General features: G+C 32.3%; 1 protein-coding gene across 2 annotated transcripts in view; it reads left to right on the plus strand.

Annotated features, from left to right (window-relative positions):
- Positions 1 to 21,650, plus strand: part of LOC148275270 (putative inorganic phosphate cotransporter) — a 47,580-nt gene extending 25,930 nt beyond the window's left edge. The window contains exons 1-2 of one of the 2 annotated variants that reach the window (XM_088235935.1): positions 377 to 715; positions 20,502 to 21,650. In XM_088235935.1, the coding sequence (XP_088092061.1) occupies positions 616 to 715; positions 20,502 to 20,689 (288 nt within the window). In that variant the 5' untranslated portion in view covers positions 377 to 615 and the 3' untranslated portion in view covers positions 20,690 to 21,650. Of the gene's footprint in view, positions 1 to 376; positions 716 to 20,501 lie in introns of those variants that run through there. The other variant, XM_088235936.1, reaches the window with a different exon arrangement.
- The last annotated feature ends 1,472 nt before the right edge of the window (positions 21,651 to 23,122 follow it).

Consider the following 23,122-nt stretch of genomic DNA (forward strand, 5'->3'; position numbering starts at 1 on the left):
GGTAAAAATGATCGCATAAAAATATATTTCAACAATATTTTGAGTTTGTCCAAATTTTTGTAGACAATGACTGGATTCAACTCCCTGAGGAGCTGTTAACATTAACATATTACAACATATGTTACAACATATGTTGTAATATGTTAAAATATATTTCAATAAACATCTGGGCAACACGCTCAATAGTATACACAACTATGCAATATCTCGCAGCAGTCTCCTGTAATGGAACTATCGGAACAACTGTCAACAATTGAATATCAAATGATAATTTTCTTTTAAGTTTGTAGTTCGTAGGACACTCCTCCGCAGTTGTTAAGCAAATCCACTTATCTCGTTACTCGTTATCATTTATACCCGTAACAGCTCTCTTATTGTCGTGCTCAGTACCGACGATTTGAATATTTGAAGCGTGATTTGTTGCTCATGTCGAGATTTTAACAAGTGATCCAGACGACTCGGTACAAGGTTACCTCGTGTTCTCTGCTATCATAAGCCTTGTTGTCTAAAGATGTGTGTCGACTCTAATGAATAGCAAACATATTCTAATCGAGATAGAAATATAAATCATGGAACAAACTGATAATCCTGAGTCAGTTGAATGTGTGAGACAAGATGTACAAGACTTTTGAGAACCACAACAGTGCCAGTAGAAAAACCAGTGTCATAGTGAGTGAAGAAAGGGGGTATTGGGAAGATGACGCTACGTATAAAGGTACGATATACAATATTAGTTTGTTATGTACGTAGATCTGTACAATTGAGCTAATCTTTTACATTATAATAATAAACATATCCCAGTAAGAATCGCAAGTTCAGTTAGGATTTCTATTTGTTGGATCCCAACTCAACACAGCGTAGCTTTAGTTCGTTTTTATCCAACAGACCACTTTTAACGAAATTGAGTTAAGTGTACAGGAGTTCTCAGAAAGCCTTTATTTATAATGTAAAACGCATTTTTAATAAATTGTTAATGAGTTTTTTTAACGAATATTGTCTTAAGTTGTGGTAATTATTTATCCTTGTTTTGTAAAAAATCTCTAAAGCTCTGTTTCTGCAGATTTGTGTTTTGGTCTATTGGACAAAAACGAACTGAAGCGACGACAGGGCTCTTAGCCTCATAGAGTTAGGAATACGTTATTATTTTTTGTAATATGTATCCTTATATGAATAAACATAAAATAAAATTTAAAAATATAAAAAAATAACATTTAAATAAATTTATTCGCACATCTAGTTGATCCAGTTTTACATAAATTGTTAAGTGAGTTTCATTAATACATGTGTACTTTTTGCTAACTGTGCTTCCGAAATTTCTACGGATAGGTTTTTTATGTATTTTTAATGATTGTATTGCATAAAAAGTGTCATTACTACAGTTAGTAAAATAAATTATGTAAGACTGATCATCTTACCTTCACGTCATAAAAACACTGCATACAAGTTACAGTAATATATATCAAAATATTTTTTTTCAATTCAAATTAATTTATTTTACCAAACAACATTTTTTTTTGAGAAAATAAATATTTGCTTACTTATGATTTACCCAAATATTTAATTATGAGGGCCATTTTCAACGAGTTGTAAATAATTCACTATTAGAAAATGGGAATCAAGTTGGGGTAGAGTGCGATTCGAACCACGGACATCTGAGCCGTGAGTCCGAGACACTAGCCACGGGACCACAACTCGATTCAAAATGCAGTACCCTATGCTCTATATAGGGGGGTATTGTAAGGAATTTAGTGTTTAATTGTAGAAGACATAATTTACTTGTTTCTGTTTGTGTTTAGCGTCATGTCATCCTGTGGAGTCCGTACATAATATTATAAATGCGCAAGTGTGTTTGTTAGTGTGTTCTTCACGTCTCAACGGAGTGATCGATCGACTTGATTTTTGGCACAGAGATAGCCGAAGAGATGGGAAGTAAAAAAAAAATATCCCGGAAATTAAAAAAATACACAAAAGAAAAGAAAAGAAATATAGTAACAATGAGAAAGAGTATTTGAAAATGAGTAGGCGGTAGGGTGAAATGCCAAAAATAACCAATTTGAAATTAATTCTTTAAATTTGTATAATTGACTTGCTTTATATATGGTTAGTTTGGTTTGCTTTTCGTTTTGCGCTTAGAATCTTCTTGGGTTATCTCCGATCACTGGACTACGAAGCTTTTTTCAGATCATGGTAAATTTAATAAAAAATTATTTGTTTTTAATATTGTTGACTCCCCTTCGTGCTGCTGCGGATATCCTAACCAATCTTCTGAACACATCCTGTGGTCTTGTCCCTTTCCCCTTCTCTACGATTACCGAATGGAGCTTCTCGCTACTATCCGTGGCCCTGTTATAGGTCCTGTCGGATATACAGATCTGGTGGCTTCTAAAAAGAATTTCAAGGCTTTTAAAAAGTTTTGTAATCATTTCGGCGAATTGATCATGTCCAATCAATTTAATCCCAGTCAGTGAAGAATTCACTTCCCTCTCGTCTCAATCCAATGAAGTACATATTATGTACTTCTGGATTACTTTCTTTCAGCACAAAGATGCTAAGGCTACCAGATTTCAGAGAGCTCCTTCGAGCAGCTTTTCTCGTTTGACAACGAACGAATTTTCCGTGTATGTGGGCACCGCCAAGGATACTTATGTCCTCAGATGCGGTGTGCGGTATGTGGTGGGCAAACTGCTTTTCGTTTTGGTTTTGGATGTGTCAACAGAATAACGATGCTGCGGATCATTGTTTTTCTTTCATAGCGATAGTTGGAAGACCGAGTTACTTTCGATCCCGATAAAATATATCATTCCGTCGGGAAGATTCTTATTGATTAACGACATAACTCATTACCCAAATAATTACTCTTTAGTACCACGTCAGCAAAGCCGCGTGTAAAAGCTAGAAACTATTTATTTTTTAAATACCTAGAACACATTTACTCGCAAATGATCGTCCCGGCATTGTTTCAAAGATTCTATATATTTATGTCTTTTTAATGTAAGCCATAGGTCATTGAAATTTTATAACTGAACTTCGTACAGGCATTGGCTGTACGCTATTTTAATAATATATATACTATTGTTGTAAAAAAAGCATTATTATGTATTGAAAATTCTTTATAGGTTGAAATTATCTAATTTGGTTTAAAAGTTATGGATGTTTTGGAAACCGCACAATCAAAAAATCTTATTTTCTGAACATTTCGTTTAATGTGACTCCCGTGGTTTATCCTTTGAGGTACAGATAATATACACTAAAGATTGATCTTTTTTTCTTCGCCCGTAGGGCTTTTGCTTAATACGAACAAACCATCACACAGAGAGGTTAGAATGCCATATCACTCTGACTTTGCCTACAGACCTCGCTTCCTCTATTATTCATACTATTCATACACACCGATTATTCATACTCTTGACATGTCCATCTTCAAGTATTCGTTAGATTTGATCGTGCCATGTCTATCTCGGCCTCCCTCGTTTTTTGCATCTATCAACATTCGCATCGTAGATCAATTAGCCGTTCTTTCGCTGTACATTCGCTCTACACGTCCAAACCAACGCAGCACGCCTTTCTTGATTTTGTCTATAATGCTCGTCTTAGCCTCGATCTCATTTTTTTCGCCTATCATATTTGTGCGCACCTATCATACATCGCAAATGAAAAACGTTTGAATTGATTTTTTTGAAAAAAACGTAATGAAAAATCCAAAAAGTTGATAAACACAAAGAAAAAGAAAGTGAATTCATTATCAAGATAAGCTATTTTTTATGCAAAATGACAAATAAAAACATAATTAAATTAAAGTTAAATAATAAACTAATTAATTGACAAGTATCAAGTATCAATAGCAACATAAGTGGTGACACGAATTCAGAAATAAATTAAAAAATGTAATTTAATTTTTGTGTCAAAAAAAAAAATTATTTTTTTTTATGTCGCGCAGTATAAAATCTACCCTTAGTTTAGAGACAACGGAGAATATCACAAAACTATTGTTTAGTTGGAAAACATGACTTTTTAAATGCTTATTATCAATAATATCCTGATTTAAAAAATAAGTGAAATATAAATAAAAAGTTTTCAAAAACTATGAAAGATTTATTTGTATTAGAGGTAACTCAAAATCTTCCTATGCATATTTATAATATTGTATTATCTGTGTATGTAATTAGATGATATAACAACACTATAAAATATGTTTATCTTATATTATGTCAATATATTTTTTAAAACATATTAATCAATTTAAATTACATGCATATAAATATTTTTATGATGCATCTTTTTTAACTGATTTTAGAAAAAAATATAATACATTGATTACTAATAATATTACCACTAATAAATTGCCAGGTTTATTTTTCGCATATCAGGTTTTTTCGAGAAATAAATTTGCATCGCCATAATTTATCAAGTTATTGAAAAAAAAAATTCCATGAATATTTATTATTGATTAAATAGAAAATTTGAATTTCATAACTTAATCAATTATTTTTTGTTTGGCGCGTTTTATTAATACAAGTTGTTTTTTATTACACCAGCAAATGATTGATCAATGGGCATATAAATTTAGACACCTGGTAAAATAAATTTATGTAATCTGAGCGAGAAAAAAAAATCCTCTGATATTTTTTTAGTTCAAATTAGCTGCACTGCGGTAGTGAATTATTCGTTTTATTTAGAATTACACAAAAACTACATCACATTACAATGTTCCAAAATGGAAGAAATACATAATATAATGGCCAAAATGTAAAATATTTCACTGTGTAAAGTGATCTCCAATCAGCCGATGACAGACAATAATTTATGTAAATGCTTAGACATTTGTATACAAATATTTCGTATCTGTTGATATATTGCTGAGCCTACCATAATCCATAATGAGATCAGAAGTCTTCAAGTCTCAAAGAAAATGCTGATTTCTGCTTGTTTATGATAGGCTTCATTTATCCGTTTGTATACAGGATGATTGGTAGAGAGTGAAATAACAAAAAAAGGTAAATAGAGGGACGCATTTGAAACAAATTTGCCATTGTATTAGCCAATTTCCAAATACATATATTATTTTGTTTTTTTCGCATCAATTTTTTGTAATTTATAAAATTTTGGTATTGTGTACTTTATAAAAATTATGCAACGCAAATATTTTTTTGCATACTAGAGTTCATTATTTTTTAAAGGCTAACAAAGTACAAAAAAGGATACAAAAAAAAACATAAACTTTGCGTTTCATAAAAAACAGTAAAATTGATCATAATGTTCAAATGATCTTAAAAAAATATTTATTTCAAGTGTTTTTATATTAAGTGATAAATGCTATTTGAAACGTTTCGTGAAATAGCTCTTGGACAGTCAATTACAGTCAGTTGAAATTGTCGTTTATGGTCCTTCTGTGGAGGAAAAATAATATTGTGGAGGAAGCTCGTCGTGGCAGTTTTCCAGGAAATATTACGTAAACTGTTACGCATATATTTTAGATATCCAGAAATTACATATAACTCCTCCCACAAATTCTATTACGGGCTTATTATTACTTGTTATATTATTTTGTTGAATGTACAAAGGTATGATAACCGCATCAGACTTGGCTTCAAATGTGCAAGATCTGCTTCAAACTTCAAGTATTTTAGCAAATTTGCATAGCGTTGCGCCAACATTTGAGATTTGCTAGACATTACAATACATTTAAAAACATATATTTAGAGTCCTCACTAGGATATCTGAGAACTACACTGATGTTTAATACATAATAGTTTAAAGAATTTAGAATCTGACACCCGCGTTTCGCTTACTAGTTGTTTTTCATCAATCAGGGGTGTCGAAATTTATTGCGTAGTTTTGCCTTGAGCTGTCGTAAAAAAATCATAACTCCACGTGCCATAGCAGATAAATACTCTGCCTAAGTATGAACAAATTTTGGAACATATTGTAAAAGACCAACATGTATTATTTAATACAGAAAGATATATTAAGATAGAAAATATAGCAAGATAGAAAGAGAGAACGTATTATGTTAACAACAATGTGGATTTAGGAATAATCACTCATGTAAAATGGCCCTTAATTTAGTAATAGAAGATTGGAAACAGATACCGATAAAAATAAATAGATAATTTCAGTAATTTTTTAAAAGGGAATAACCCGCTAAGCCTTAATTTTGAGGCTTGTCAGCAGGTGGGATAGAGGGGACATGGAAGGAGGTTATGAAAAATACACCACAACACCCAGACCAATTGAGAAAAAAAACTCTCTTGGATTTAAGAAAAGAGTTGGACTTCAAAAAAGCTTTTAAAACAAGAGATAGAGAAATTATTATTTTAGACTTAAGAAAATTGGGAGAAAGGAAATTACTTGAAAACGGTTCACAGAATATACGAGTAAAAGATATCAGACTGCAAAAAATTAAGATATTATTATATCCGATAGTTTTATGATTTCAGCTTTTATTTTACCTCAGCAATCAGTTTTTGGCCCTATACTATTTATAATCTACATTAGTGATTTGGTGAAAAATTCTTAAATAATGTAAAATTAGATTATTTGCGGATGATGCACTGGTATATGTCGCAGGAAAAAATTATGAATCAATATAATAAATCAACTAAAATTTGACCTTGAAAATATCTTAATATTAATTTTTATGTGACAACATTTACAATAACAATATTATGTGGAAGCCTCTAATTGGACTTTATGATATGTGTTTATAGTATAATCGTATCTTTTAAATTTATAAATGTCTGTTGGCTTTCCAATAAAATAAAATAAATAAAAATATGGTTGAAGAAGAATAAACTTAAGCTAAATACAAATAAAACTAAGTTAATGGACATAGGAAATTAAAAAAAAAACCTATTTCAACAACAATAGTTATGGATGAAGAAATATTGAAGGAGGTAAAAGATATGAAATATTCGGGGATTATTATAGATTCTAGACTGACTAACGAGACCAGAATACGAGATATGTGAGGAAGAAGATAGCAAGGAAGTTTTCTCTTATGGGTAGAATCAGAAGATATGCAAGTGCAGATTCATGAAGGATGATAAATAATTCCATTATAAAGCCTCATATAAATTATTGTAGTAGTATTTTGTTTTTGGCTACTGAAGAGGAAAAAAATCAACTTACTGTTCTGCAGAATAAGGCCTATGAGAGTAATTTTGAGTGGGAATCTATGCACCAAAACAAACAAAAATTATGACAATACGTCAACTGATATATTTTAATGTTATGTTTTTTGTTCACAAAATGATTGATGGTTATTATTCAAATGAGTTGACCAAAAAGGTTTTTTCTAATCAATGTGAACACGGATATAAAACTAGAAATAAAAATTAAGTAAGGCTGCCATTTCGTAAGAAGACGAAGACACAGAACTCGTTGATGCTAAGTTAGCTCTTAAAAAGTAATTGTAATCGGGTTAACTTTAAAGAACTACTACACAATACGTTTTGAAGAACTACACTACAACTTACTAATTAAAAAAATATTGATTTAAATACCTTCCATTTTTTTTCTTTTTTTCTCATTTTGCTTTCTTTGAGTATCATTATATCTCGTTTAATAATAATCTTATCACTCGGTTCAGGTTCACGTCTCGCTTGTTTCTGTTTGTTCAATTTAATTGTATTTATGCTGAGAGAAATGCTTTTTATTATATCCGGAAAAGACCTAGAACAGCGTGGATACCTCTATTTCCAAATATTTTTACTCAACTGATATTAAAACCATTCTGGTTTTAAAACATTTTCATATAACTATCAAAATATCGAATTAGTCCTTAGATAGATGATAGCTACCAAAACCAACCATAGAAACAGCCTTTGGAAACAAAACTCAGAGGCACTGGTTAAACTAAAAGATGTTCAGTTCAATGCTCCAAAACGTTTGTTTTTTTATATCAATAAATAACAGAAGTAAAAACTATAAAACTAGCTTTCACTATAGTTATAGTATGACACTGGATGCAGGTCCATGCTAGTGTTGTGGACTTTTGGAACTTCACTCCATGCTACTATAAAAACTACAATATTTTGGCAAACGTGTCTCAAGCAAGATATTGCATGTACTATCCTCCTTGAAAAAGAGTATTATTCCTAGCAACAAACAACGCTTGGTACTGGATCAATTCTATCAAATTTCCCATTTCCAATTTGTCTTTGGGCACATCTCATTATCTTATTAACTGTAATAACTTCTTAGTGACTAACTTTTAACAAATAAAAAAACATTGGCCTGCGAATCAAATATATAAATTTGCTACATAGTTTTTAAATCTAAATTGTAGGCATAAGCCTTTCACGAGTTTTCCAAATTGTCAATGACGTCTACGCTTTTTTGTATCGGAAGAAGGAATAAAAACTACTAGCTTCTTTTTGACGTTAGTTTTTATTACAAGTTGTGATGTGATTGCCAACTTTTTTCAAACGTCAATGGTTTTTGACAATAGCGTTGTATTACGAGCAAAAATTAAATATGGCATTCGCCCAACGTAATGTTCAAAAAGACAAACAAATATTATCCAATCTCGATGAATTTAACTAATGAGGAGGGTAGATTTTATCACACGTAAAATTTTGGCAGAGTTTTGAATCTATAATTATCTGTGAACGATACATTGCAGGTGAAAAAGAACAAATATTTTTTTTAGTTAATGACATAATTAACATTTAGGCAAGATGTCGGGTGCTGTATTGTTGTATTTTTTTGTGGAAAAATGGAAATGAAAAACGAGGTACGAAAACCAAGTAGGCACTTTTATTCGCACCCGCAAAAAAAGTACCACTTTTATGATTTCTTTGATTTGCTTATAGTTTTGGGATTTGAAAAAGGATTTGAATTAATTTCACATAAACATTTTAAATGTCGGCCGCTACTGATTTTTAAACATGTTGTGTACGAGGAACGTCTTGTTTTTTTTTGTGCAAATGAGCTCTTTTGAATTACTCCGAACTTTGAACGACTTGACATTTTAATGCCTTTTGTTAAGTTTTATTTTGCACCACAAAATGTTTTTAGTTAAGCTTGGGAGACACGTCATATATTTTAGTTACATGCATTTTATTATATTTATTTATTAAGGGAGGACAGTAACAGATTAAAAGCCGAACGTTTATACATAATTATTGAGCAAGCGATGTTTTATAACAGTCTCATTATCATCATCCAACCCAGATCCGCACCTGATGGTACATGGTACATGGGGAATTGCGTTGGAAAAGTACACGCAGTGTATCTAGTTCATGTGTTACAGGAGGGTAAGGTGATTAGTCTTATGCTTCAGGTGTCAATCCAGGAATGATGAAATAATGCAGTATAGATCCTGCCAGGAATCTGGGACCCTCGAACCAGTACACTACGAGCTTTTTCGGGACTTTCACCTGAGAGCAGGCATCTAGTCGAAAACACTCGTCCAGGAATCTAGTTCTATGTCATACGCATAACTGAGCCCGTATGCGGATGATCTTACGAAACAAATTAGTTACAGAATAAGGTCTCTGTATTATTTCTGTGTCCGGGCGGATGATAACTGTCTACGTTATACAAATTATAAAAAAATGAAAACAATTTGATATAGATAGGAAATCATAAACGTTTCGGTGAAAAAATTTATTATAAAATAATAAACAAAAAAGAGTAAGTATTTAGTATCGGTCATTGTTATACAGTGCAATTTTGGGAACACACCTTACTTATTTTAATTGAACAACGAGTCTTTAAATATATAAATGTCTGACGTAATTTAAAGCGTTGGAAACAAATTTAGGAAAATTTTTGATTCACTTATTATTTAATTTAATTTAAGAAATGAGTTATCTACCTTATTTGATCTGATTGACCGCTAGCTTCAGTCTGCTTTGAGAATAGTGATACCGTATGACGTACGACAATCCAATCAGGTTTGCCATCTGTGCCAGGTTGATGAGGTGCATTCTGCATTTTTTTATCAATAATTTGTTCCTCAGCGAAGCTTAATTAATGCCGATGCCTTTGATTTTTAAAATGATAACAAGTCAGTCAAGCATGAAATTACTTTTTCTAATTGGCATGAAAGGGGCGATCTTTAGATACTAAATAATATCTGCAGAGAGAGGCCAACTCGTTATTTATTTTAAGGAATCATACAGTCATCAATGATTAAATTACCTAATAAAGATAAGGTTGAAAGACAGACCAGCTAAGTTTCTAAATAATAATCATACATATAAAATTATAGTACATTCTTAAATGTGTGTGTGCCTATATATATATCTGTAATATGATAGTGTGTGTGTATTTGTATGAGAGTGAGTGTTCAGGTGGGTGTAAGCGTGTGCATCATTAAAATGCAAGAGTGAGTGTATCGCAGCCGAATATAATACGTCGTAATTTATTTTTTAAAGATATTAAGGGGCATGTTAAATATATCACAAGATAGACTTTGCAACTCTTCTTAAAAACACTCGATTCAATCTATTTATTTATTGCGTTTGTTTTGTAAAATTCTATGACAGAATCTTAATATTTTAATCAACCACTGATTTGAGATTAAAATATGTTTTGTTTTATATATTCGGATTATATGTAAGCTTATTCAGGATAAATTTTTAATAAACTCCTACCGTATTTGACCCCTTAGCATGTAATTAATACCTTCATTTCGTAATTAAAAAAAGTAAAATATTGTTATAAATACGGCCTAAGCCAATCACAACAGTTACATGAAGAAACATAAATACAAGAAACTTAACAAAAAGAGCATAACACTATGTAGCAAAGACAAACAAGAGCAATACAATAATAATATACAATATTCATAAAAACAAAAGACATAAGACTTTGAGCTGAACCATGCCAATCCAACTTCATCCCACACTGTTTTAGTCGCGAAGAGATCTACGAAAAGCCGGAAGATCTATCCCAAAGAATTCCAAGTCGTCGACTAATCTACACATTCTTGACATTGGGGCGTTAAAACAAATGTTGCTCTTAGAAAATTTAATAAATAGCAAATTTTGATTTGTGACATGGTTGGGAATAAAGAAATTGAATGCAACAGAGATGGGACATCACTTATAGCATTAAGTATTTTGAAAATGCATATAAGGTCCATCTCAATTTTTGGTTTCTCCAATGAAGACATATGAGATTCCTCTATTTTAATATAGGGATAATTACCCCTTTGTAATCCGAGCAACCGTGCCACTTTTCTTAGAAAACAGTCTTGGACAGACTCAATATGGTCAATATGAGTCCTGTAGAATGGAGACCAAATAGGAGAAGCGTATTCTAGATGGGGTCGAACTAGTGAGCAATAAAGAGTTTTGATGGTATTAATATTTTTTAAGTCCGTCGTCATTCTATTGATAAAACCGAGATGTTTGAGAGTTTTATTTACAATATTATTAATGTGTTCACGATAGGAGAGTTTACTATCTAAAGTAATGCCAAGATCCTTTATACGAAACCATTGAAAGGGAAATATTTTTTAGTTTGAAGTTGAATTGTATAGGTTTTTTTTGTCACGAAAACGACATTATTTTACATTTGCAATGTTAAGTTGAAGACAATTGATGTCGCACCATTCATTAAACAAATAATATCGTGTTGAAAAAGAAGACAATCATTGGGAGATTCAATAAGTTTAAGTATCTTGTCATCTCCAAAAAGCCATAATTTCGTATTTTGAAAAACATTGATTTATCATTCATAAAAATATTAAATAATAATAGAGCAAGGTGGGCTCCTTGAGATACTCCAGAAGTAACAGTGATTGGAGAAGATAAGGAATTATTCATTTGAATCAACTGTTTTCTTTGGCAAGACCTGAAAAATGATAATAAAGGATCTCTTATACCAATGGCTTGTTGTTAGTTAGTTAGTTCATATCATATTAAATATCTAGTTTCTGGTGTACAAAAATCACTGAACAGAAAAAGTCTCCAAAACAACTCTGGCGAAGCCTTCAATCTGTTCGTGGTGACTGTATAGCAGAGACATCTAACACAAGCGCTACTGCCACTGATTTTGCCGACTTTTTTACAAATAAAGTCGAAAAAATCAGACTGGCGTGTAGTTCAGCGAAAAAACCTGTAATTTTAGATAATGCCCTTCAAAAATTCAGTAAATTTGAACCAACGTCTATAAATGAGGTTAAAAAAATTGTTGCGGCATTACCCAACAAACAATGTATATTAGATCCGATGCCAACATGGCTTTTGAAAAAATGCATAAACGTATTAGCTCCATTTTTAACAGATTTATTTAATACATCCATGGAGCGCAGCATTGTTCCGAGAGCCATAAAAAAAGCAAATGTAACTCCACTTTTAAAAAATTCCCAACTAGATGTGGAAGATCTTTCCAGTTTTCGCCCTATTTCAAATCTTCCCATCGTATCAAAAATACTAGAAAAAATAGTTTCTCACAGGCTCGTTAACTATATCGAGCGGAATTCTTTATTTTCGGTAAGGCAATCGGCATACCGACGTTTTCATTCCACGGAGACGGGAGTGATAAGAGTACTGTCTGACATTATAACGTCGGTTGACTCTGGTAATCTGGTGTTGATGGCTCTTCTGGACATGAGTGCTGCATTTGATACTGTAGACCATAATATTTTGCTTGAACGTCTGGAGAAAACTTATGGTATCCGTGATCAGGCACATATGTGGTTCAGTTCATATCTTAATAAAAGAGAATATGCAGTCGTGTTCCAGGGTAAAAGCTCAACCAACTTTCGGGTGTCTACAGGAGTGCCTCAAGGGTCAGTACTCGGACCACTTCTCTATCTCCTTTACACTAAAGATATAGAGAACATTATCAAAGAATGTGGATTGTGGTCGCACTGCTATGCAGATGATACGCAGATTTATTTTTATTGCAAACCAGGCGAGAGAAGTGGGCTTGTCAATTTAATTGATGGATGCATCAAGAAAATAGGAAACTGGATGGCTGAAAACAGACTAACATTAAACCCATCAAAAACTGAACAACTGTGGGTGGCTTCAGCCAGACGACAGAATTTGATCCAGGATACGGCTCTACCCAATGTAGGGAGTGCCGTTTTACCCACCGTTAAACTACTGGGAGTTTTACTCAATTCTGACCTATCTCTTGACGCTCAAATTAGTAGAACGATAAGTTCATGCTTCTACCAGCTGAGACAAATTAAATGCATACGCAAAAATTTGCCGGTTGATGCCGCCCGTCAATTAATAAATGCGTTTGTAGTGTCTAGAGTCGATTATTGTAATGGTATCTATGCAGGTCTACCAATGAACAAAATGACTCGCCTACAATCTGTATTGAATGCCGCAGCGAGACTTATTTTCGGAATCTCTAAGTTCAGTCATATCACTCCACTACTTCGGGAACTACACTGGCTACGTTTTCCACAGAGGGTCGAATACAAACTCTGTTGGCTTATGTATAAGTCACTGCACAACTCGGCTCCGGAATATCTAAGGGAACTATGCATTCCAGATGAACTAGCTGACAGGCGTCTCACGCTTAGATCAGCTACGTCTACGGCGAGAGGAAAAGTTATTATACCTCTACGCAAACAGCGCACTAAATTTGGTGAGCGCGCATTTGCGGTCGCAGGCCCTATGGCATGGAATGCTCTCCCAGCAGAGGTGCGAGGCTGTGAAAGTGAAGTGATGTTTCGGAAAAAACTTAAAACCCACTTGTTCTCTAAATCATTTGAATAAATCCGTAGCACGTGACAACAAAATAAATTATTTTAATCAAATTACAAATTTAAAGCTTCAATTAAATTAACTTAACAGTAGAATCACCATGTAAAGCGCCCTTGAGGTATTTTATTACGAAAATGGCGCTATATAAGTTATCCACAATAAATTGTAACGTACGGCCGAATTGGGTACCCACGATTTTTTTTTGCTCATGTATTGCTATCTCGGCCCCACAATGTTGCTCTTCTAACATCGCAGCTGACCGGCTTCATCCCCCGCGGAGGCCTGAAGGAAATTATCCCCACCAGAATAGTCACCAAAGTTCGCCTATAAAAGGTCGTGCACCCGCTAAAGAAGGCAGAGTTATTTATCTCAGTTATCATACCCCTTTCATGTATTTTGGAACAGTCGTGGTACAAGGTATTTGCTTTCGAACCGGGAGTTCATCTCCTCAGCTATCAGACCGCTTTCATGTATTTTGAAACAGTCCTGGTACTGGGAGATGGCTCTCAGCACTCCAGAAGGGTTAATCCCATGGAGGTTTGACTAAGCTACAAGCAGCCGCTTCCTAAGATTAATCTTTACGGAAATTCAAGTAATGAATTGCATAATACTCACTAAGCAATTAAAACGAATGTGCGCTCTTATTTAAGCCCTTCCGTACTTGATTTGCTAGGAAGTTTTATCAACCATTCCTATGAAGCCAGTGCCCGAGCATAATCTTGACACCAGATGTTTCTCCCTTTGTCGAAGTCCGGTGCACGGTCGTAAATCTCATCCGTCAAGTGTTAACAGAATCCCGGTGGTTCTCAACCCGTGAACCCCGCGAATGTCAAACTGTGTTTATAATAGGGTATTATCACCCGGGAGGAATATCGGATTTAACACATTGTACATATAAAGGATTTCTCAAAGACTCCTTTAGTGTTTATAAAAGCTCTAATAATCAATAATTTCATTCATAAATTTCGTTTACTATTTTCAACATCTCTGAAAAGCGTTTCTATTCGGTTGGTAATAAATTCGATCATCCAAACCCACCCAACAGTACACCACGAATCGTGCATTTGTTTTAAATGTTGGTAATCCGAATAGAAATTGAAACGACGCGTATTGCTCTCTATGATTTTTTCCCCTTCTCTAGCCAACCTTGAAATAAATGGCGACCGTAAAATGGGGCGACATTTAAATCGTAAGGCGACTTTGCGACGTTTATATTTATCTCTATAACTACTGATCATTAATAAATTTCGGTCAATTTCAACTGTTTTTTTAATGGTAATACGGAATACGATTTAAATGAAATTGTTATATAACTTTATTTAAAGTAAGATTTCAAGAAGTTTGAAGTGGAATCGTCAAGATATTTTTTAATTTTTTAAAATTTAGTAATAGACTTTTTTTAATGATACAAGTAATTTCGTAATTTGCATTGTCTTGACATTACTGGTACTTATATCACCGAGTGTCCATTATTATGATTGTTTTAATATTTTAATTTTTATTTAACGAATATTTAGAAGTTTTCTAAAATGAGCTGAAATTGATCATTTTATATACATCTTTTTTTTGAGAGTGACATGATTCGAACTTATTAACAAAAGTTTTAAAACAGGGCCTACAAAAAAATATTTTGCTCAAATACTAAGAAAAGCTGTTGAAAAATTCGGGCTGCTTCCAACCATTACAAAATATTATTTGAAACACTATACAATGAATAATATAAAGTTAAACATCCTTCAAATCATTTAAGCCAGTTTTCCAGAACAGAAGGAAAATTTTATTTACCAAAATGTGAGGACTGGGGATTTTCCCTTAACATACGGGATTTCAGAATATAAATAAAAAATATTATGACTCAAATGAACGAGTCTTAAAGATTTTCTTTTAAAGGTGAGCAAATAAATGTGAAGCTTCGTTTTCGAATGATAACGGTGAAGTTATTCATCTTGTAAATCAGATAATTGTTACGCTTGTAAAAAAACCTAATACACCTCAATTGCACTTCTTGTGAAATTTTGTCGAACATTGTTGAATATGGCCAATATTAATTTCCTAAGTATGTTTCACGTCTTTGTAAGAAACAGATAAACAGATACAATAATTGCTTTCCTGGAATAAAGTAATGGATTCTAATTCATTCGGTAAAATAAATGTTTTCAAAGCTGTGAAAGATAAGTTTTCACCCAATAAAAAGAACACAATAACCTCTCATTCTGTTTCGATAATAACGTCAGTCAATGAACAAATTCCTATACACAATAATACATTCATTAACTGATAATTTTATTCCATCAAAAGGCAAGGTATATTATGTTATCTTTATCAATTATCTAAAATATTTCTTAAATACATTTTTTTAATCACCATAATATTTTTCTTGATTTATATTTCAATGATTATTTTTGAGTTTATTTAAAAACTCCATTTTTTGGTTTACAATAATTAGAAAAATAATTTTTGTTTTATGTGGAATTAAAGTATATTATTTTTAATTATTTCATGAGATTCGACTTAAACGCTTATTAAATACACGCCTAATCATAATTTGCTGATACCTGAGTGTTTTTTTTTGCAACTAATTTACTATCGGAGGATGGATAATATAATTAAAAAAGAAGTGAAAAGTTATATTTATAATTCTTTTTTGTGTAGCACTGACTTAAAACACCGTTTTTTTAAAATAATTTATATGTTATACTAAAAATATTTACCGATTAAAAATAAAATAAACAAATTATTGTAAAACGTCACTCCCCATTTTATACTCGAGAATCGTTTTTTTTTTTTTACGTAAAGCGAAACGTTAATGTAAATATATGTATTAAATTTATATAAAATTGTATTTAGTAGTAATGTTGTATACGTTGTATACTTATATTTTTTATCTAAATAAATTTAAAAATAAAATGAAATGTTCAAAACAAACGCATAAAATCATGATGTATCAAAGCTACCCCACTCCGAAGGGTTGACTTTGATCACAAAGTTTTTATTATTTTCTCGCTCACACAACATAATATTTTCTCATTTAAAAAATAAAAATTTTATTTTTTCTTTTACGAAGGTTTGAAGTTCGAAACTGAACAAAGTCACCTCATTCCACTTACTCTACTCGAATCATAAATTTTTACGTAAAAACTATCTTCGCATACGTTGACGTCAAACTTGGTGACGTCATGAATTGTCTGTTTTTATTTATATTCAAATGACTACACTTTAATCCTTTATATCTACCTTATTTCTTAACGGATTTTAATAAGAGTAGTACCGATTGTCTTGTGATTTTTCAAATAATTTTATTAGCTAATAAAAAAAACCGTGATAATAGCCCATTATTATTGTGATTGAATTAGATCATCGCTGTTTTACCGAATTACTGAACTCGAACCTATGTACAATTTTATTAAAAATAAAATAAATATTGAATGACAATTGTGATTGCTCTATAATAACTATAAATCTATATCACTCTAACGCAATCGAAATCGTATTTCGCTCTCGTTAGGGAAACGGATTATACGATCGAACACTGTGCTTTGTGCGAACTTCTCTGGCCCTAGCATAGGATGATAAGATGACTTTGTTCTAAAATAATTTGTATCGAATTAAAAAAGAGCGGGAATACAAATGTTAAGTGCATAACACGTCGTGCCTTCGTTTCACTAAGATCAAAAAGTTCATTCGTGTCCCATACAATAGTTTTTTATTATTAATCCGCTTGCAAATGCAAAACGACATTAATACTATCATATAATTATTTTTATGTATTGCTTGGTCCAATCGAAGTAAACTGTTAAGGAAAATATCTGGTATTTACGATATTCTTTGTATTCAGAAAAATTCTTGTTAATTTTGTTTGGGTCTATTGTAAACACAGAAAGAAATTTATCTTGTTTTATTTTTCATACAGACGCCTAAAATATACATCACACAATCTTGCGTTTCAAATAGGTGTGTAATAAATATGAGAACACGATACACCCATACTCAATCACTTTTTAAAAATCAAAAAAATTGTAAATACGTATTTTGTATTTATAAATAAATTGTTGTTAAAAAAAAAGATTTTTTGGGGGTTCATTTTGCACCACAACAGGCCAGGAAGCCCAATTACAGTGGTGAATTACATCATAAAACACCCAGGCTTGAGAAAAATAACATTAGGTTTTTGTATTCTCACCGGGAATCGAACCCGTAACCTTCCGTGTGTGAGTCAATCGTCTTAACTACTACACCACGGAGGCCGTACTGGGCAGTTTGTTTCCATTTCGTACCCATTTGGGTAAAATAATTACAATTAACTAAATTAAAACTTACTAAAAGAATGTAGAGAACGTGGATTTCTAGTTCTAACTAGAATTTTACCTACTATGAGGAACTTCAACCCTACGGGAAGTTGGACACAAAAAATGTTTTCTTGCGCGCGGCAAAAATTAGAGCATTAAATTGTAAGGCAAAGTTTCTTGAAAATGTACGAAAAGAATAATAAAAAATATTTTAGTAAAAACGCACTACTTTGAACGACGTCACTGGTTCATATGAACCAACCAATGATACGAGAGCTGTGAAGGATATCCAAGTTTGCTAACCGTAAACGAATTAATCGGGAGAACTGACAGAGAAGAACCTCTGATGTCACACGCGGAGTTATTTTAGAAATACAAAATTTAAAAAAAAATCATAGCGCTATTAATACGATATATAAAAATATATTTTTTTAATTAGCTTAGATTAATAGTCTATTAACAAATAAAAATATATTTAAAAAACACTGAACTTCCTCATTACATCTGTACATTGATGGATTTATTGTCAAATAACATTATTTTGTTTGGCGAGCTTCGTCAAACCGTCGAAAAATTGTAGCATTTTATTTAGGTGCATATTAGCACCTACCTTCCAATCGCAAACTCCTTCGATTGGTTGAATTCATGGCATAGTGGTCTTTTTGCTTTTTCAGTGCATACATATTTATGTTCGTATACGGAGAGGGAATAAATTGCAACCCTGGCCTTGAATTTTGCGAACTCTAGTCACGTGTTCGGGGGTTCATTAACCTTATAACATGAACCAAACCAGCTTGAAGCACGTTTAGGTGCAGACTTATTTAGTTCAAAATTTTCAATCTGTATTTTACTGTTTTAAAAATAAGTCATTTTTTCAAATGAATATTTAACCATCCAAACTTATCATTACAGTAGCTCTAGAAAAGCCGAAAACTATAATTCATCATGCAAATGAAATAATCAAAATATATTTTGAAAACAAAATCACATGACAAGCGTACGTTAAAATACAAAAAACCTGTCCAGTACTTATTATGTACATATTACCTATAGAGAATAGAGGTCAAGCGAAGTATGCAAATTGCAGATAAGCTGTTCCAGTTATATGAATGAATGCATACATTTCTTCAGTGACTGATAGAAGGTACCTAATATCATAAATTATATTCCCGTAAGTAATCTGTGTTCCCATTTGAAAACTGAAAGCTGACCCCGCGAGCGTGTATTTCCGGCGTATCCTGAAAATTGAAACCATCTCAAACGGTGCATTATCCGATAAAACCACTTAACATTTTACAAATTTCAGGAAATTAAATTGTCTTTGACATATTTTATGTACTTTGCAGTGGCGAATGGTGATTTTATTTACAGGTAAGCTATAGACAAATATCATATATTTGTACCTACATAGGAGGTACATAATATAATGTAAGTAATATATACTACAAATTGTTATTTTTCTGTGGTTCTGTGTGATGCAACAACTCTCATCCATGAAATCAACTCATACTATGTAACTTCGTGATATATTATATTATATATACTACTTTAATATATAATTAATTAAAAAATAAATTAAAAATACAACTTTGAATTCAGTCGATATTAGGTATTCAATTGAAATGTAATCTGGCCGAATTGTTCTAGTAATTAATAGTGCTAAAAACGGCCGCGTGGAGCGCTATATGTCCTACAATATGTTGCATGAAAGTAATTATGGTCTAATGTCAAAAGTACCAACTCAAAGAAAAATAATCCTTAAACAATGTTTGAAATACTGTTTTCCAAATCAAGAATCTTCAAATAATTTGTGTAATCTCCGTTTAATCTAGGAGAAAAAACCCGCACTGGGGTTAATACATTCAGAATATAGTAAACTTATTTGTATGAAAAAATAAGCTGGAATAATCGGCTAGTTTCTTGGCTCACCGCAGGCGCTGGGCGCGCTTTATTAAAATTTACATTTATTTTAGGATAAAAATACAAACGGTGGAAATGATTTAAAATAAACTTTAATTATTTATTTGTTTTTCTGTAAATAAAGTTACAATAAAACATTATTATGGTTAGTCAAATATAATGGTAAGCTGCGAATAATCCCTTCTATACACGGTTCGCCCCTGGTACCTTTTACAAGAATTAAGCGCTCTTTATATTATGATATGTATCATAAAAACGGCGCACGGGCCGCGAAGAAGAGTATTATAAAGAAAGAATATGCTTGTAAACAATGGACTTGTAAATTTTCACAATAAATAATCTTATGACCTAAAACAGCCTAAGCCCCGTTAATATTCATATTTTCACATTCCCTTCCAAAAAGCGTCTTTAACACCTTCGTAAAACAATATTCGCCAACAGGAGAACCTAAGGATATATGACTTCCGAAAACTTTAGAAATGTGAAGTGAATGACGAGTCATAAGCTCAGTAAATGCCTCGATTTCCGAGGTTCTCCGTCCCTAAAACTATACATTTCAAAATATTGTTGATTTCTCTTCGTAAGGATGATCGATTGTCATTTGTTTTTTTTTCAGGGCTGTTTGGCGCCCGGCACTTCGTGACGTTCATGCTGTTCTTGGGGATGGCCAACGCATACATCATGCGGACCAACATGTCCGTGGCTATCGTGGCCATGGTCAACCATACGGCTCTCAACCCGACGGACGACGTGGTCACCAACGAGTGCGCAGCCGGCAACCCCACCGAGGTTGGTCCACACTGAACACGGCCGGCTTAAGGCTTGGCCAGATTGGAGGAATATATGTTATTTTATTTATTCACTAATCGAGTTATCAAATCGTTACATGAATCCAAGATTAGGACACCTTGAAAAATGCGATTTCGGGATAATAGATGAGTTGTATTATAATAACATTTTTTTATTCACACATCGCGCGTCGCGTCGTCGGGGAAAATTTGCAATAGTAACATTGAGTAACATATTTAATCCATTTCCGGGCGGATGAAGAATACAGTAAGTTATTTGTATGAAAAGGGAAACCGAGTGGAGATAACTGCTCATGCTTGAGGTCCCGGGTCCGCAGAGTCGATGTGAAAAATCTTTTTCAAAAATAACAATATAAATAATTACGAAAAACCGCTGGAATTTATTTATTGTGTTTAACATACCTTTTTCAATAATTTTATCTTGAATTTATGTATAATTTTTTTATTGCTGTTTTGATTTGATGCACATTGCACCAAAGAATAGCTTTAATTTTATTTCCTTAAATAATCAGCTTTTTTATTTCGTCGTGTTTATAATATATTGAAGTAGTTGTAAATCAGTGGTTCTGAACCTTATTGAAGTCAGGGAGCACTTTTGATCATACGGAAAATTCTAAAAAACATATAAAGATCACTTTTATTAAAAATAAAACTGAATATTTTATTACAGACAAGTAAAAAATTACATTAATTTAAAAAATACATAAAAACATAAATACTCCAATGGAACTTTTTGTGGCGAAAATAATTTAATATGACACCTGAGCTTGTCGGCTTTTACGAATTTCAGCGATGTTGGGTCTAAAATTTAACTAGCTACTCCCATTTCTTAATATTGGTTAATGTCGAGGAAACCAGCTCACACAAATATGAGGTTGAAAAATATAATATTAAAAAAAATTATTAAATATGCACTTATGTTATAAAGAGCATACACACAACACTATCGAAATAAACACACAAAATATGATTTGATCACAGGGTATGTCTATTAGCTATATAGACGCAGTAACGCAAGGGGAATCCCCTGCCTTGAAGTGCTAGTAACTATAGTCCTTAAAATGTAACATGATTAGAATGACAGTTGTCAGAAAAAGTGACGACATAACTTTGTAGTAACGTCAAAGTAGTTATTTATATTGACACACGAAAAATCATTTGTATCTGGCGTGTTAATTATTTTTTTTATTACAATGCTTGAAACATAAATCAACATTGATATATAAAATCAGCTTTAAAACTAAAATAAACCTAATTATTAACGACGTTCTTTTATTAACGGTTACATTATTAACGGTTACATTATTTTGCAAAAACGTTGGAGATGGGACAAATTGATCAATGTAAATTGATCTAATAAAAAAATTATTCGTTTGATGTTGTTCATGAAAAAAGTATAAATGTCTCATTTTTTGGTGAATAATCATGTTAAACACACTATAATGGCTTGTTTTTTAGTTTTTTATATCAATTTTCGGAAACAGAGTTTCATGATTGCATGAAATAACTGATAAAATCGATTTGATCAGTGATCAGTAATTTCCCATCGCTAATGAAATTAGTTTGACAGCTGTCATTATAATCAAGCTATATTTTAAGGACTATAGTAACCAATCAACGGAGAATTCTATAATACGTTTTCTACGTACATCAACATTAGCTTTGTAATTTTTGCTAATCTTTTATTATAAAGACCTTTGAAAATAACTTAATTTTTTAGATAATTTATTCAGACTAATTCCGAGAGATTATACGGAGTTGGTACCTATACTTGTTCGTTTTTTGCAGTGCAGTAAAATCTAAGATATATACGCTTATCTTTATTAGTTAAAGCGTTTCTTATCTTGTCCTTTGGCGGCAGACAGAACACATAAGAAAGCACAAATTATGCGTAAATGATAAGTGTTACAACGGAGACGGAGAACAGCTGAGTCATTGGCTGGTTTAAGAGTCCACTTCAAACACTGTTGTTTGGACTCTTCAACTCTTCCATCTGTCGACTTTTGCTGGCTCGTAAATTAAATTTTACGTTTTGTTCAGGGAGCTCAATGTCTTGTGTCCTCTTTTCCCATCAAAGGGAAGTAGTGTTGCTAACTTTTGGCGTTGAAATTATCAAACTAAGTACCTACCTACTAACAATCCTTTCACTGTGACTTTATCAAATTGATGTAGTTAATAACCTTTAAATGAGCAGTGCTACATGCATGATTACGGAATTTATTTTTTGGTTAGTTATGTGAAGGGAGTTGGATTTTTAAAATTTTAAAATAATGATAATAATATTCTAATCTGACGTTATTAAAATTACTACAATGGACATAGGCTATTGTGATCCAAGTAAATATAGTTTTTGTACCATTGCTTTTTGCAATACAGTCATGTGAATGAACAACAGTGTGGGTACACATATAATTTTGAAACACTACAA

The sequence above is a fragment of the Micrasema longulum genome, unplaced genomic scaffold, assembly GCF_059751315.1.
Source record: "Micrasema longulum isolate JH-2025_06_02 unplaced genomic scaffold, ASM5975131v1 h1tg001475l, whole genome shotgun sequence".
Classification (NCBI taxonomy): Eukaryota; Metazoa; Arthropoda; class Insecta; order Trichoptera; family Brachycentridae; genus Micrasema; species Micrasema longulum.